Consider the following 18,098-nt stretch of genomic DNA (forward strand, 5'->3'; position numbering starts at 1 on the left):
TGAGTCTTTTATTGCAGCGGTTTACAGTGCATTAGCATTTAATGGTGATGTCGCATTCAACATAAATGTATGCATGAACCCAGTTTGCATATGGTTTTCTTTGCCTTCCACAATAAAATTTGCACAGCGCTGTACTTTATAATGTGTTCATGTAAAAATGTTTGCATTTTTGGAGGGAAATCTGCCAAGCTGTTATTATTGCTTATATGCATATTTTCTTGACTGAACGCAGGAATGATAAAGGGCTTTCAGCTATGTTTTAGTCATTCATCATTATTCAAACAGGTGTGCTAACAAGATGTAAGCCTGGAGTGCTGTGCCTGACTAACAAGCTTTCTGTCACTCTCTCCGAGGTGTTGAGTATGTCCTGCTTGGTGTTGATGCGTCCCCAAACCTTAGCTTTCATCTATGACAGCTGTTCTATAAAGTTGAAAAAACCCCTAACTCTAATTTCTTTAACAAGCAGGTTTTCTACACATAAACAGATTCACTAGCTAAGTTCTCTTCAGTTGTGGCTTCTTCTTAATTTGCTGATATGTAACATAAGCATTTGAACTAAATATGGATTTAACAAACGAGCAACCAGGTAATTATCTTTGAAATTTGAAAAACTAAAGTACAAAACTTCCAATATCCACACTGCATGCGAAAGAGTATGTCAGATGACTCAGGTGTTTATGTTTGGGATAGTCTGTCAACCTGTCTCGGATGTACTAGGCCTCTGTCCATATGAAGCTAGGCTACGCTCCAGCTCCCCCCAACCCTAAACTGAATAAGTGGAAGAAAATGTATGAATGAGTAGATGTCATGCATAGAGGGAGCACAGAGGTGCTGGAGGCATTGTTACTTCAAAAGAGAAAATTGTGGTTTGAACATCTCATAGTCTAAAGTTATATGTATGTTATATGTAATTCCATAGGTGTGAATGTGAGCATGAATGATCCTGTGACAGACTGGTGACCTGAAGTGAACCCTGCCTTTGTAATTCTGTAATTATTAAGCAATTAAAAAAAACAGATGTCATCATCTGATGTCCAAAAAATGCACAAAAAGTCTTAATTCAATTCAATTCCATTTTATTTATATAGCGCCAGACCACAACAAAAGTCACCTCAAGGTGATTCACATTGAAAGGTAAATACCCTACAACAATAAAAAGACACCCCAACAATCAAATGCCCCCCTTTGAGCGAGTACTTGGCAACAGTGGGAAGGAAAAATTCCCTTTTAACAGGAAGAAACCTCTATCAGAAATGGCTCAGGCAGGGGCAGCTATCTTCTGCAACCAGTTGGGGATGAGGGGAGGAAGACAAGGCAAACGACATACTGTGGAAGAGAGCCAAAGATGAATAATTACCAATGATTAAATGCAAAGTCATCAGTGAGTGAAAAAGGTGAGTAAAGAAGAAATACTTAAAGCATTATGGGAAGCCCCCAGTTCCAAGCTTGTTGCAACATAACTAAGGGAGGATTCAGGACCACCTGATCCAACCCTAACTATAAGCTTTAGCAAAAAGGAAAGTATTATGCCCAGCCTTAGAATTACAGAGGGGGTCTGTCTCTCAAATCCACTCTGGAAGCTGGTTCCACATAATGGGAAAGTGTGTGAATTAATTTAGTTAATATTTTACTAAATATGTAAAAGCTTTTAGATGCTGGTGACATAAAAGCCAGGGTATTGGTTCTTTTTTTTTTTTTTTTAAAGATTCAGATTATGTATTTTGTATTGTTCAATCACAGACTAAGGAATGGTGTAAAACATACAGTCCAAAAACCATCAGTCTGACCTAAGTAAACTCAAGTAAAATTAAGGACAAAGATATTCTAACTGCAAACTAAATTACCTTTTTTTAAAAAAAAAAAAGTGTGATGTGTTTTTTAATATTTAATATGCATTTAAAAAAAATTCTTGTGTTACATGTTTATGTATTCTATGTGTGGATACGTGTGGTAGTCTCCTTGTCAGTCAAATAGATTAGGCTCTTGGGGAAATGAGGGACATGTAATGTAACATAGCATGGTTACTGTCAGTCATTTTCTTAAAGAGACATCACTTCTATTAAATAAAGCAAGCATTGCTTCTTAGCTCTCAAGGTTATCTCTGGTGATTATAATTCACACTACAAATACCGCCTTAATGTGGTGCGATGTGGCAAGATCACAGGTTTCACACATCCCTATTCATTGTTTTTTATTAATTTGACCTCACGCAATATTTAACATGATGGTGTAAAGTCATGAAGAAGAAAAGTCAGACTAAAGTGGGAATTGTCATGTTTGTTAAACAAGACTATCAAACCACATTACATCATGTTCAAGACCACAAAATAAACCCCAGTCAATTGACTTGTCTCTTATGGAAATTTAACCATTACGCTCTCCTTTCTCTTCCATGTCATTTTTTCCATTTCTGCTCCGGGGAAAGCCGATATCTTCCATCTCTGCGGATTACTGCTCCTCTAAAACCCCTCTGGAGGACACTCGACCCTGAGAGGAGCAGTGAGCTTAAACCCCAATGTGCCCTTTTCTGCCCTACTCCACTCCTCATTGTCCCCAAGGAACACTGGCAGTGAGTCTCCACGTCAGAATGAGTCATTAGCTTACTCTGTGAATGAAACCGGCAGCAATGTTTCCATATATAGAGGAGAAACACAAGAGCCAGGGATATTTATCTTTGGTAAAACAGCAAATAGGCCACATTCTGATCAAACAATCTGATTTAAACAAATAAATAAGCAAATAAATGAAGACATATGAACTGAAATCAGCTTTACACTCTTATGGCTGATTGGAAACCTGGTGTAGTGATTTTTTTTTTTTTGCTACATTTTGCATATTGTCCACATTTTGTATTTTGTCCACATATAATGAGGTCAAACTTACATTTTCTGAACGTAATCATATTACTGAACAACCCTAATGCTGTCTTAATGCATTTTAAGTGCATTAAGACAGCACTTAAAATTCAGCATGCAGTTTCTTGCGTACAGCCCTACTAATACAGATATTTACTAAATATTTACACTTAACACTTTCAAATATAACAGCGAGGGCAGGAGTACCTCACTGTGTAAAACATCCTCATGATGACACTGTCAGAGTGAACATGTAAAAAAGAAGAAGCTGACATTCATTTTAACATTAATTGTCAGTAGAGATATAGAAAGAGATTGAAAACTATGGCTAAGATGACTCAAAGTCTTCAAATTTAGGCCAGCTCAGTTTGACTAGATTTTGGAAAATACATTCATTATAGCATCCTGCAGGTGTAGAAATCCACCGCTCACTGTGCTGGAAAGAAAAACAACAGGGCAATTTGCACAGAATTTCAGTCTAAAAAATATCTGTCAGGGCACAGCAGGCTGCCCTGGGAGAAAAGCACTGCAGTGGAAATGATTGTCCTCTCTGAAACTGTCTCTCTTGGGACAGAATCCCCGCCTCCTAAAAAAAGAAAAACAAAACACAACATGTTAAAACGCAAAATATTAAAATCTTCACTTTTATTTCAAAAATTGCATGAATGGTAATTTTTTTCTTATGTTCCTAAATTTCCTAAAAAGAAGGACCCTGCCTTCAAGCTATTTAGGAAAATAGCTTCATCTGTTACTCATGCTACTGTGTGCAAGTACTCTTTGTGCAGTACTGTGCTCTTAAAAAATTAGCATATGTTATACTGGATTAAAAGCATTCATGAATCATTGGTGTCACATAACACTCACAGCGCTGTAAAAATACAAGAAAATGTAAATCAGCACCAGCTTACCTCGGTGTGCTTATTTGTGGTACGCTTGCTTCCACTCTCAGGATCATACAGTAAATATTTTGGAGAAATCCATGCAAATCGGGTGACAGATAAACATAGTCACAGATAAAGTCATAGTTCTGTCAAAGAGTAATAAAGAAAAAAACATTGTATGGCTTATGAATGACATACTAAAATAATATACATATATATATATATTGAGCCATAGGATTGTGCAAGCAGTATCCTGTTGAAAGTTATCGGAGTTAAATGATTCCGAGTTTCACTTTCTTTCTTGGAAGTGTGCTTTTATCACAAGATGTGTGTGTAGCACATATTGAGAGCATGAGAACTAAAGCTATGTTGTGTGTTTTGTGGATCTGACTGTCTGAAAATCAGCATATCAAGGCAAGTTGAGGCAAGTTACAAAAAGAAAGGAAACAAACATTAAAAACTAACTAACTAACTAATTACTCTGACACAGCATCCTACACATCACTATGTTAGCTTGGGAATATTACCACGTTGCATTAACATTTATCTCAAGGCACTGGGTATTGCAGTTGATATTTCATTATTTGATATTATAAGTTTAGTTTTGCATTATTTTTTAAATAAAATCATTGATTATGAGAAAACTGGGGCTAAAGAAGGAATATCAGCATTTTCTCTGAAATGGGGCAGCAAATTTTGGGGGGTGGCCACCCCCCACCCCCCCTGGTGGCACCCCTGCTAACTAATCTGGCTTTCACTATGCCTCATAATCAATGAGTTTTTCATATATTAATGAGGCTGTCTGCCTTTTTTCACACAAAAAGGCACCAAAACAGGTAGCTCCGTATGTTTGAGCTGCCAGATTTAACAAAAATATATATCTCAGAAATCCTTCATACAACACATGGATTTATAGGAAGAGATTTACTCCTCCTTGGGTCGAACCAGGAATCTTTTACCTTATACTTGATTGTGTAGACCATTAAGCAATGCATCTCATATAGTAAACATTGCCTGGGTTCAGTGAAAATAATTAGTTTGGCCCCATTTGACACAAGGTGGAAACCTATATTGTTACCAGTTCCCTTTAATCCTATATTAACTTTTTGGACTACAGTATTATTCAGCTACACAATCCAGTCCCTGTTCTTGTCATATAAGTATATTCTATTGCCATAGCTCTTGGGAGGGGAGGGCTTAATATATGATCAACATTATTTACCAGCTGTAAAATAACTTAATCTGCTGTTCAATGCACAGGTACAGTGTACAGTATACACTGTAACTTATCTGAGCCTGTGAGCTGGCTGCTACCCTTAGCTTTTTTCTTTTTTTTTTAATGCTAGGGCTGATGGAAGTCACTGGACCTAATCCAGATGGACCATTGAACCAAAATAATGAAGTGGCTGAGGGATGCATGGACCTGCAGACCAGCTGCAGTGTTGTAATACTTCACCTGGAAGGCAGTAATCTGATTTGGAGGTAATATCATCTATTATTTGATGCAGACTGAAGGTGGCTGACTTTTTTAGTATTGTAACAACTGTAAAAGGTCAATTAGCACTTTATATGTAAACCCGGTTTCTATTATTTGATTATGTGCAGCAAAATGATTTTTATATGCATATGTATACATATGCATGTATACATATACAAAAAAATATGTATACATATGCATATACTGCAACGAATGTAAGCTGTGTGTTATTATATATTTCTGTGGTTTACAAGCTACGTTTTGTAGCTCTGACTATCCTCTTACAAACATGGGAATATTGTTGAAAATCAGCGTATCAAGGCGAGTTACAAAAAAACCCACCAAAAACTTCTATTAAAATTCAAAAGAAGGAAGCATATATTAAAAACTGAAATGACGCTGACAAAGTATAATATGATTGGGGAATCTGGTGAAAATGGCTCACAGAAATGTTTGGAAACTAAACTCCTGACTGTGGGAAAGCAAATGAAGATAAATGCTGTTTTAAATGCATAAAAGCACGGGGGTTTAGATAAACAATCTCCACTTAAATAGAAAATGGCTTCTTAAAGAATTACTTAAAGACTTTATTTGTGCAGTTCCTCAGATATGTATGCTTTAAGTACAGCAGACATTTTAGCATTGATGATTTTTTCCCCCAAATATCTGCCTCCAGCTCTACCCAATTACCTCACTTCAAAAGAAGCAACAGTCATATTTTTTGCAGTGATTGTCTATGAGACACATTAAATTGTTTTTCTTTGCCTCTTTGTGAGTTACACTAGTTGATTTACAAGCACAGTAAAGGTTGGAAATGACACTGTAGAACTACTTGTCGAACCGCTTTAAAATGTAGCACTTGGATTTGCGCATAGATGACACTGGTTTAATTCACAGTGAAAGATAATCTCTGATGTGGATATCAATAAAAATGTAATATGTGGTCTGCCCTGTTTAAATTTATTTTATGGACCCATTCCTCTTGTCTTCTAGGGCGTGGACTTGCTGTGGCTGCAATATTATTCAGCAGTACCACTTTTCAAAATTAGCAGGCCCCAGATAAGTACACAAACTCAGCAGAATGCTCCTGCACAATTTCTATTAGCCAAAGTTTATAAAACGTTTTGTTTGTGTTCTTTTGTGTATAGTAAATTTAAGTAAGACTAGTGCAAATCTCTCTTTGAAATGAATCAAATCACGTATTACATTTGACTTAAGTTTAACTTAATGTTTTGCTGAACTGGCTCATGCAGAAATACAAACATTCAGAAATACAAACTCTCCAAAGTGTCTCATTACATTAAAGCACTGACATAGTACAGACTCACACAGGAGCTTTCTTCATAACTGACATGGCGTAATTGAAGCAATTAAAAAATGAATTCTGAAAAGTTCTCCTCCTGCACAGCTTGTACCTACAATCCAACCTGACAGCCAGCAGCTATGTGAGTTAGAGGACTTCAGCATATAATGCTATCAACATGCAGGGGAAAAAAGGCTAAAGAAAAGGCTACAAAAAAAATCAGTTCAGTCACTTACCGAACACGTTCTCATACCAGATGACAATGTAATCAAGATGTTTAGAGGGAAAGTGTGTTTTTAGGACACTCAAGCCTACCACTAGCTCCAATAATGTTAGCTTATAACCAGCCGTTGTTGTTGTTTAGCTGGCTTATTGTCAGATGTCCCGAGATGAGAGAGGGCCACATGTCTAATTGCTGTGTTAAAGCCCTGAAGATGAAGCTTGAGCTGAGGAGGTAGAAGTGAGGGAAGCAAGAGAGCAGTGGTGGAGGAGCCAGACATAATGAGAAATAAATGATGAAGTATACATGCACAAATATATAGTTTGAAAGAGCTATTTGTAAAAGTAACTTCTTAGGCTGGTCTCTAGCTACATAAAATGTGATTACGTGGAACAGTGATCTTGACCAGTGTATATATTATTCATATAGCGTCAAATCACAACAACAGTTTCCTCAGGGTGCTTTGGACAATCATATATTTTATTTATATATTTAGTATTTTATACCTTTATGCATTTTTAAGTCTGCACCTAAAAGTCAATGCAGAATTTTTGGGACTTTAAGTGAAAATTGCACCTTTGCATGTCGCATTACTTATATTTAAATGTACTGAACAGGGCTACTTGTACGAGGCTTCAAGGCTTTTAGAGGTGCTTTGAGCCCACATTCCTTGTAACAGTGTTACACGACTTTCATTTTCAGTGTGCTTTATTTCTTCTTAGAGGGGTTTTTAATTAAATCCCGAGTATCGCCTGCTAAGAAGGTAATATCACAATCTTTGTTTGACATACTGCTCAAATAAAATTTGCATGCACACTTATTCACAAGCTTTCATCCAAAATTCCCCTCACACTTTATGAACAGTTCTATGAAACTACAAGGGTCTGTTTCACGTTGCTAGTTTGCTTTTTATGTCCATAAGTGTGTGTCCATGAGTGTGCTCATGGGTGTGTGCATGCTTCATTGCAGCCTTTCGTCATTTCATTGTTTTACTCAGAGACCTTTTATGAAGTTCAGATTGTTCGGGGATTTGGAGACCATCAGCACAATTGGCAAAGGCATAATGAATGCTTCTGTATTTTGTGCACCCTTGTGGCCAGTTTGCAGTTGTGAAAAGGTTTAGATGCATTGAACGTACATGTCCTAAGTGGAAAAAAATCTTTATTTCATTCATAAATTACCAAAAACAGTTTAGCAATTAGAATGAATCAAATTAACTAATTTATAGACAAATAAACAGAGGTTATATCAAACTACTGAACGGTAATTAAAAGGTAAAGCGACATTTAAAACAGGGAATATAGAATCAAATGCTTTAATTATAACAGTGCAAACAGAATAGAATCTCATGTACAAAATTAGATATAGAAATCTACATTTTAATGCAAGCATATTGACAAGAAAACATATTTAACTTGAGAAAAAGTGAAAATACATTTCTTATGGATGGTACTACTTGAAGGTCACAAAGATCAGGTTCAAATTTGAGAAAATCCTTCATATAGGCGTTGACAGTGTGCAGAAGAGTGGAACTTTACTTGGGAAGAACATAATTCAAACCAATCTCATTCTACGGGCAGAAAGGGAATAGTAAGAGTTCTCTGCAAAAGGCTTATGCTGGTCACTTGTAACACAGGATAATGGCTATTAAACTGCACACAGGTACTGAAAAGAGGTCTAGACTTTGTGACTATTTCTTGGAAGCCATTTGAACAGAGTCTTGCACAGCTTTTTGCTTTTCAGCTTTGTCTTTGTTAAGTTCTTAATGACGACATTTCGGAGCAGGCTGAAGGTTAAAGGCTGGGATAGGTGCGCAGTTGAACGATTCAGAACCTCCAAGAAGCGTCTTTCCTGCTGCCTGAAGTCATACTCTACACTGGAGAGACACACACACAGCTCCAAATTAGTCATTCTCCCACCTGAAGAAAACACACATTACAAAAAACAAAAAGTGTGTCAAACCTGAAAGCTTTCTCCGAAGATGCAAATGAATGTTTTAGTGTGTCGTATCTGCATTTCCAGCTCATTTTTACATAATGCAAAAGCTTTTCATGCCTCAAAATCACTATAAACTGTGTTGCTACATTTCACTTTGCTTTGTGTGGTCTCCTCATGTGGGAAGCTCTGCACTTGTCAGGTTTCAAAGTGGCTGATTGGTTTGGGCAGGTAGACATTTCCCAGCAGGATATCCTCTTTTTTTGGAGGGTACACAAGTCTGGTTTGAATATTCTTATCTTCCCACTTGGCCTTTTAAGGACCAGATGCCCACACACACACACACACGCGCACACACACTAGTCACCAAATCAACTTATGTAACACTCTTTTTGTCATACAAAAGGGGTTTTGAAAAATAAGGAGATCAACAGGAATGTTTTGAATATTTCACGACGAAGACAATTTAAGGTTTTGCTTTCTCGAGCTTGAGGCGTTTTTGTTTTCCGAAAAGATGATGAGAAGAATTTTAGATTTTCCTCGCCCCACTTAGTAATATTTTTTATTCTCCATTGCTTCCACCTGATGCAACATTTTAGTTATTAGGTGCAAACTATACCAGTGTTGGAATATGAGAACTAACCAATATTCCATGATAAGTCTTACAGGCAAGGGATGCGAAAGCTCTTCTCAGACAGCAGACAAACAATTCCTTTCACTGCTTTCTTTAATAAAGGGGAATTAGGTTCAGTTTGCAAGGCACTGAAATGCAACCGCTCCTGCTGAATTGCTTAAAATGGCTGTCATGAAAACTAAGACAGTAATAGCTCAGTTAGCTATAACTACTTTTGATATATTCTCCTGCTTCCTACGAGTCATCGAATCTGCTAAAACATTTCATTTTAATACAGCATAACATCAATTAGTCTACAATCCAACTGACAATGCAGATTTTGACTTCATAAATCAGTATAAATCAGTTTTGTAGGCTGCTTGGACCTGACTCAGTTCTGTCTGCCTGCTTACATTTCCAAATAGACTGTGCTACATAAAGCAAGTGCTTAAATTTGGCAGTTTTTCCATAAGATTTATCGTCTTCTCTGACAGGAAAATATAATCCTTCTGTTACTTCTGAGCAAGAAACTGCTTGCTAATGACAATAGGTCATTAATTTTTAGAGAAATGAAGTGAACAGGCTGGCAAAGAACTGGCAGTTGCAATGGCAAAGGTGCTGACCCAGGAACTGAACTGTGTGCCTGAAACTGTAAATCTGTTGTCCGACTTTGTCCTTGAATAAACTGATACGTGTTCCTGTTACTGTGCATGCCATGCATGTTGATTTGGTTTAATTGGTTTCTTCATCTCTTTTATCGAATGAACATCAAAAGGGAAACACATAGCAAAATGAAGGTGTATTAATTATACTGTAGAATTGTTATGGTATATTGCAGCAGATTTGATCAGTTATGTGTTCAGACTTTGCATGTAGGCACAACTGGCAATGTCCCTATCATCTCACCTGTATACAACACAAGCAGTTTTCTGACACGTTGAGCAGTTTTTGAAGTCCTGTCCTGTTTTGTGGGCTCGCCGACTGGAATACAGATAAAGCACATTTTATATGACAAATATTGTGAATAACTGCTTAACTCTGTAACCCTTTAGTGCAAGAGAGTATGAGCTATTAAGAATTCTTACATAACTTGAATGGAAAAGGAAGGATGAATTAATGTATGACCCTATCAACTATCAGCAGCTTACATGAATCATTGTGTCTTATTCTTAATGAAAGAAAAATAAACGATGCAACTGATGTAACAACTAAGGTATATGATGTCTTTTTAAGTCATGATAAACCATAAACCCGTACTTTGTGTTAACCAAATCATCCTTTTAGATTTACAGTGTAATCATCTTTCCCATCACTGTATCCATCTGAGACACATTCAGTCTAAACTGTTGGCAGTTATAAGCTATATAACATAGCGTGTAAGACATCAGTAGGTTATTAGGAGTTGGTTTTTCTAAAACATGACCTCAGAGGCAGTCACAGCTTATTAACACAGCACACTGAATGAGAATGATTGACAGAGACACGTTGCCAGAGGCCTGTTTTAATTCCTGTTATTTGTCCCAGAAGAATTGCGTGGCTATATAAATCTCTGCCCGCCTGAAATGCCCAAGTAGGTTTCTATCATACTCAGGAGCATTATCACGGACCTGTTTTCAAACCTGCAACAATGTTGCAATGCCACATAACTACAATTTGAATCAGATTTTTTGCACGTTTGTGAAACAGACTTGATAACATGTTAGTAGTACTGCCTTCAAATTGATTTGTGCAACTTAAATCACAGTGTGCGAAATTATTTACACGACTGAAACTCGTTTGGTTAAAATGTCATTGAGGTCTTCCAGTGCGGATGCTGGAATATCTTTCTTCCTATTATTTACTTTAGTTATGGGACAGAATGGGGAAATATGTGAGAAATACGTGAGAAACACGTGAAGCTCTGTGCTTTTGAAAAAAAAAAAAGAAAACAAGTAATGTTAAGAAAAAAACTGACCCTGTTTTGGTTACAGTACCCTTGGTTTTGTACAGTAATAGATAGAAACATCCTACATCCTGGTTTTCTGTATCATTTTTGTCCTTGGCAATACAGTAATTAGTAGCTAATTAACTGAACAGTGGGTGAGTAAAACATGTGTTTATAAAATTTAACAAATGCACAACTGTTTTCAGTCTAAAAACAATGGTGTTTGCATTGATATTCAATGCTGCTGAGTGTTTCCAATCTAAGTGATGACTCACTGGAAAGCCAGAGATCAGCAGAAGCAGGAATGCTTTTAAAATAATTCCTAGACAGGATTCTGGCAGCTGTACCTGCACTGGACTGAATATAAAGTATTACAGCAAAGTATTTACAACTCATCTCTAACAAAGCATGTTAAGTATATGCCATTCACAAATATGTAAAGCTCTATTGTACTAAATATTAGACATTCAAATAAAAAACTGATGATCCTGAAGTGAAAAAGAAAGCTCAACACATCCTTTATTACACTTCCACACACACTCAGAGCCCAGACACACACGCACATTTACTTACCCACTGGTTGGAACGTGGCATGTCTCTAGGTCATGGATAATGTTAAGCAGAGTAGTGATCCTGTCCTTGTTGGCTGCCAGGCTGGCCTCCACAGTCTCGAGTCTCTGCTGTAGGGCTGCTGATTTGCAGCACTGTGGGGAAGGCGGCAGCAGCAGGGCTGCATCAGCTGGGTGGGAGTGAGCCAGGCTGGTGTCCTCTGGGCACGGCTGAGGAGGAGCGGGGCTGTCAATTGCCTCAACTTTCTTAGACTGGAGGCGGAGATGGGATGCCAAGGGCTTTGTTGATGATAGCAATATGGAATTGCAATCAAGGCCTGTGTGCATATGGGGTTCTCTCTCAATGCTGCATGGGGCTGGCGCAGTGAAAGAACGCTCGGGACGTGTGAGTGCTTGTGGCGGTAATAATATGTCAGAGTTTTGCTGGACTGAGGATTTGATGATGGGTTTGACATTTCTAGTTGAGGTGATGGGTCCACAGTTTGTTTGCACTGTTACAGAGGGTGTTGAGTTGATGGGATGTGTCTCTTTAACTACGTCAGTTTTAAGCTTAACATTTGCATGACTGGCTGATACACCCAAGGCAAACCGTTCTGCATTTGAATTCTTTTGCTGGGCTGTTGTTACCGGTGGGCATGTTGCGCAGTGTCCCTCATGTTCTGTTTCTGCACATCCTTGATTATGTGCAGGCTTTTGTTGTTCTGTTTTTATGAAACCCTGCAGACAAGAGCTGTTTGACTTAATTAGGGAAATGTAATTCTGGAGGTTTGCGACCTGCGATGGATTTGAATTTTCATGGTCTTTTGACTCATGCACAATTAATTCATTGGTTAGATTAGCACTGAACTTACTTTTATCAGAATGCAACTCCTCGCTGGGTTTATTGGTTGATTTAGGGTGATTAGTGCTAGCATCACTGCCCCTGTTATGATCTTTTGGCACAATTTGAGGCTTAGATAATGCATGCGGAGGTGCTAAGTTGCTTTCCTGATGACAAACAACACTGCATTTACCAGGTTTGTTACTGCTTTGAGTTATGATGTCTGGTCCTAGTGTGCATTGAGGTTTGCTCTTGTCGGGGGCTTCATTACAGCTAACTACCTGTGCTGTGCCTATTGATTGAAGCAAATTTGCACTTGATACAGAGAAATTATTTTGTTTCTCTGTCAAGGCAAACAAATGCGTGCCAGCTGGGGTTGCAGATTTTTTCGAATTGAATGCTGTGTTCCTGAGAGCTATATTTTTGTTCAGGGTGCTGTTAAATCCAAGTCTGGAGCTGGAAGTAGTACTCACAGGCACCTTAACTTCCAAGTCTAGGAGATTGGATGCACTAGATGTTGTGTCTAGGGAAGATGTACAAGCGTGAAGCAGAGGTTCAGAATTTGAAGAGTTAGGGTGAATTATTTGTGCAGGCACAGACTTATCATCACACGCAATTTGATCTGAATTAGTTTTATAATTTAAAATGCTCAAATATAGATGTGGTATAGCTGGATGCTGTGAATTAGCAAAAGCTTGATTTCCAGTTGAGCTTATTCCTCTGTCAGTAAAAGGTATTTTAGCTAAAGATGTGCTAGCAGCTGCTGTGGATGCCTTTTCTTGTAGTTTATGATGTTCAAGCAGAGTATGCGGTGGACCTGAGGGTGACTTTGATTCATGCATTTGGTTGAATGCATTGCTGGCCAGTGATAATGTGGGGCATTTAGGGCTAATTTGTTGGTTATTAGTTGTATTTATTTGACCTGCATGCTTGGAGTGTAGAGGTTTATGCTGAGTATTGACTTGAGCAGCTATGCTTTCAGTGGGCGTTGGCGCAGAATTAAAAACTGTGGTTGATATGAGTGTGTTGGTACTGGATGTATTTCCAGTCCCTGCGGCTACAGTATATAAATGCGAAGGTGGTGACAGTGTAATCTCAGGTGCAGCATGTATAGACACACATACATTTTGAGATTCATTGTATTGTGTAGAAATGTGTTGTGTTGTCTTAATGCGCTTGGGGTAAGTGTGCGAATGTGGGTTGTTGGCCTTGGTAGCTATGGCCAACTTGGGGGTCAAAGGGAGAGTTGTTGGACGAGAGAGCTTATGGTCCAGTGGAGGTTTGGCACCAAATTTTTCACTGGAATCATCCTGTCTGGTTTCTATTGTTGCTTTTGTGATAGTGATGGTTTTAGCATGTAGGATGGTTGTAGGTTGGATTGATGTCTCACCTCTGGCAGGATTTATATTTGACAAAGTGACTTGATTGCCTATAGAGTGGACCGGGCATGCAGGGTGTGGTGTTTTTCGATACCTTAGTTCCTCATTAACATATAATAATTGCGGATTGACTGTAATTTGGGTCCTGTTGTCAGTATTATTAATGCTGTCGGAGAGTTGTTGGTTTGCTGTAGGGTTTTTTTCAGTGTGGGATATTTGGAAAGGTGTAGAGGTCGAGAGTGAGGTGAAGGATGAGTTTAAAGAGTTCTCTCTAAGGAAAGCATTGGGAGTAGGAATTTTCTCCCCTATAATAACAGCTCTATTGGTTACAGACTGTCTCCCTCCACAGTGGTTGCATATTTTTTGAGGCATACCAAAAGGTCGGGCAGCAGATAATGGCAGCGTCTTCCTACACAAATCTGTATAATGACCTTGCAATCTGGTCCGGTCTCCTCCACGACAGGTTCCTTCCTTTACAGGCTCGGCCTCATCATTGTGTACGGTAATCCCACCGATTGCCTCTGAGTCAACCACGCTGCCATTAGTGTAACGGTTACCAGATTTACAATTAGACCTGGCATTCCCTGCAATGTGTGGATTTGTCTTGATTGCCCTGGTATAGCAATAAGTCCCTCTACTGTTCCTCTGACAGCAGGCCACATCCTTTGAGGCCTCACCTCCAAGTGCTTTGAAAGTCACTTCCTTTTTGGTCTTGGATTCGCCACTTTTCTGTTTTAGAATAGCCTTTTTCTCCTTGTCACTCTTTGTTAGCAGTATCTCCTTGTCTTCCGTTTCCTTGGTAATATAGCTGTTGGATGTTTGACTAATGTTATCTGAGAGTGTATCAGTTAGCTGGGTAGGAGGTCTACTTATCGCAGGGGACGTCTGAACACCAACACTGCACTGAAGTCCCCACAGGGCTCCTCCGGATCTGTCTCCTCCTGTTGCCTTCCAACCACGCACGCCAACCAAGGCAGGGACTCCTAAAACCGGAACCGAAGTCGTCAGGTCAGCTGCTCGTCTCCCCATTCCTCGACTGGTCGACTCAAAAGTCTGATAATTCAAAAAGGGGGTCAGCGTTTCCACATCATTACATCCATCTAAAAGTAAGAGAGGAACACGTTTAAAGCGAGAGACATTTTAGATGGCACTGTGAAGGAAATCCATGAGTAAGCAGGAAACAATGCACAGAGCTTGGGCTGAGACAAGGAAGCGCTTCAATAGTGCAAAAAAAAAGGAGGATAACTAGAGTTGTCAAGAATTGTGAGGATTGTGCTCTTACTTTCTTGGAATAAGACTGGAAAAAGCAATGACAATGTGCAAATGCTGATAACAAGAGAAGTGTTGTATATTATATCAGCATTTTGAACATAATGCACAGATCCCACCCACATTAATGTTTCAACATAGCGCCTGGAGTAAACTCTAATGTCTTCTTTCATTACAGTATTTGCCATAGAAGGCAGCTTTCACCCCATTACCCTTCACGTTCAGCTCACCTTGAAAAAGAGTACCATACACTAATGCTATAGCCTTAATTAAGGTCTGTGTGCATTTAACCGCAACACCATTTCACGAAGGGGACAGCCTGTGTAAGTGTGTGTGTGTGTCTATGCGTGCACACAAGTTTTCTCATGTGTAGAGGAGGTCATTTTAATGATTTATGCAACAACAGTTCAGTTGTCAACACGAGGGTGATAATGTGTGGATTTTTCAGCAATTCTTTATTATACAGTTAAACACAGAGTGTGTCTATGTTAGCACTTGCAGGTATTCATTCATGACAAAAAAAAGAACATGTAAATACATTTTGGTAAGGCTTTCTTCACTTTCTCCTGGCCTTCATACCCCTCAAAATCCTTTATTCAGATATTTCTAAATTGCTAGACGAACATTAGTCATCCACAGGGACTATTATTTTGGTTCTCGTGTCAACTGATGTTAGTTGAGCTAGGTCAAGTGACCCACGTCTGTAGTTGCTGTCTAATAATAAGTGACAACTGTCTTGCCCTGTTAATACACCATAAAAAACAAGCAGAGAAAAAACAAGCTATTGAAAAGCTGCAGAATGTTTACACGCCCTCAACTTAAGAATAAAAAAAAGACATACCTCAGTCTTTGTTTGATCCTGCTGCAAGTCTTGGCTCCAAATGAGTTAGTTTTACGCACTCTCTTTTATGTCCTCATGGATTCTCAAGGTTCTGAGTGACTTTGTCTTCATATGTTTTATCCCTTGGCTACACAATTTAAACTCGGTGCAGTCCACAGGCAGTCATCTCGGTAAAGCAATGCTGCTTAATGAGTCTTCTTCATAACTGCTCAGATTCTGAACTAATCTACCTTTTATTGATCAGGCATAAAGCCAAGCTGTGTCCTCACTGCGCCCGCTTCTTGTTTTGGTCCTGCTTCTCCACACTGCTCCATAGTATGCTACAGTATGCTGTCCTCCAACACACTCTGCCCTACTATGCCTTATCTTTTTACCTCCTCTTCTCATTTACTCTTTCAGCGGTGCTCCCTCTCTGCTCTTTCTGCCACTGTCCTCCTTCCCAGCATTCATGTATCCTGGTCTATAGCTGGGTGGAGAGAGAAAGAGAGCAAGAGAGAGAAAGAGAGAGAAAGAGAGGGAGAGAGAGGAAGTGACTTGCATCAGTGAGGTAGGGACTGTGTGTAAATTACCATACAAGTTAAAAAACAGGAAATGTAAATGGCAACAAATGTATATAAACAAAGTTGTAGCAGTCTGAAGAGGCAGTAATTACAAATACAGTCTCTTTAACGCTATTACTAATTTGAGTCTCTAATTTCTTTAATGTATGTGGTTTCTTTTAGAGAGAAGGCACTTTTATTCTAGATCAGTCTTAGTCCAAGTAGAAAACAGGCATTCATGTATAGCTAATGTTTGATTTTTCACATTTTGGGCACACATTCTTTTATCATCAGCATGTGTGGCCCCAAGTCTTCAGTGCTCTGGGGGGTCTGCGGATGCCCTGGGTCTCCTGGGCTTTTCTCTGTCTGCCTCTAGTTCCCAGAGGCCATTGTTTCAGCTTCTCACTGCTCATTATGTACATTTCATGACCAGTGTTGGGGTTGTTATGTACGTATAGCACAAAGCAAAGTTGAAAACCAGTCCAAAGAAAATTCAAAGTGATCGTCACAGTGATTCTACTTTAGCATGTAAGGACAGAAATGGAGGCCACAGTGTTTCAAGCCTGACTCCTTATCACTTCTTTTGTTACGCCACTGCCTCTGTTGAAGTTCAGGGTCCGGTTGTGGGTCTGGGGCTTGGAATCAGCTTTAACATCACTCTGGGTTCTTTTTGCCAGCTTTGCATTAGCATGCTGTCTGTGCAAATGTTCGCAAAAAGGAGCCAAAGTTATGTTAGCAGAATAATACAGATGTTTCTGTCCTGTACACAGTTTGCATTTCACCATCACACCCCGGTCGTTTGGCACAACAGTGGATGTAGACCATGATTCTGCTTGGACAGGACACCCTTAAAAAAGTACTTGTAATTAACATACAGTATTTCTATCGTACAGTGTACTTTTCTCCACATTGGCATTTAAAGCACTTCACCACGTGTGTATTCTATCTTACTTTTATGAATATTAATTACTTTTCAGATTATGATTTTTTCTTGTTTTTGCAACTTTATTATGTTGTTGTGCAAAATTTTTGATGTCTTCACAAATAAATAAATAAATACATACATTTTAAAAAACTGAGCTTTGAAGGTTTTTTCCTGCTGCAGACATTAAAGCATGGTTTCTACCTTTATCAAGTACTGCAGTTAAGCCCTGTGGAATTCTTTTCTTTTGGCAAATTTCTTTAATTATAACAACAATTTGAATATTGTCTTGGGATAATGGAAAAAATGATTATTTTCCATAGCAAACATGCAACATTCAAGTACATGTTTTAAGTGAATAAAAGTTTAATTTAATATCAATTAATGTGTATTTTTAAAACCATGTATTTTTTTTACATCTGACAAATAATTGATAAAACATCAAAATGTTTCTCATTTATGGATTTTAATGTGTCGTATATAAGCCCTTTAATGTATGTCATTTAAGTTCATGGACACTACAGCCCACAGCCTCTAACATAATTTATTCC

At 38.5% G+C, this 18,098-nt stretch overlaps 1 protein-coding gene across 2 annotated transcripts; it reads right to left on the bottom strand.

The window, feature by feature from the left end:
• Window positions 1-7,954: 7,954 nt before the first annotated feature.
• On the bottom strand, window positions 7,955-16,538 carry LOC134637715 (mucin-6). Of its 2 annotated transcripts, none has more exons than XM_063488218.1 (4): window positions 16,087-16,538; window positions 11,782-15,029; window positions 10,191-10,265; window positions 7,955-8,612 (listed from the first exon to the last, which is right to left on the bottom strand). In XM_063488218.1, the coding sequence occupies exons 2-4, from the start codon at window positions 15,003-15,005 to the stop codon at window positions 8,414-8,416; spliced, it is 3,498 nt and encodes a 1,165-aa protein (XP_063344288.1). In that variant the 5' UTR covers window positions 15,006-15,029; window positions 16,087-16,538; the 3' UTR covers window positions 7,955-8,413. The 2 variants fall into 2 exon arrangements, with proteins under 2 accessions (XP_063344288.1, XP_063344286.1); XM_063488216.1 differs by having other exon boundaries at window positions 11,782-15,076.
• Window positions 16,539-18,098: the final 1,560 nt, after the last annotated feature.

Source organism: Pelmatolapia mariae, linkage group LG10_11, assembly GCF_036321145.2.
Source record: "Pelmatolapia mariae isolate MD_Pm_ZW linkage group LG10_11, Pm_UMD_F_2, whole genome shotgun sequence".
Lineage (NCBI taxonomy): Eukaryota > Metazoa > Chordata > Actinopteri > Cichliformes > Cichlidae > Pelmatolapia > Pelmatolapia mariae.

Bases quoted from the DNA above. Each gene is read 5' to 3' on its own strand.
- LOC134637715 (XM_063488218.1), bottom strand. From the start codon at position 15,005: ATGGGGAGACGAGCAGCTGACCTGACGACTTCGGTTCCGGTTTTAGGA. The intron at 10,266-11,781 runs GTAAGTAAATGT...TCTGTATTCCAG, and splicing joins TGCCACGTTCCAACCAGTGG to TCGGCGAGCCCACAAAACAG. The intron at 8,613-10,190 runs GTGAGATGATAG...GTGTCTCTCCAG, and splicing joins ACTGCTTGTGTTGTATACAG to TGTAGAGTATGACTTCAGGC.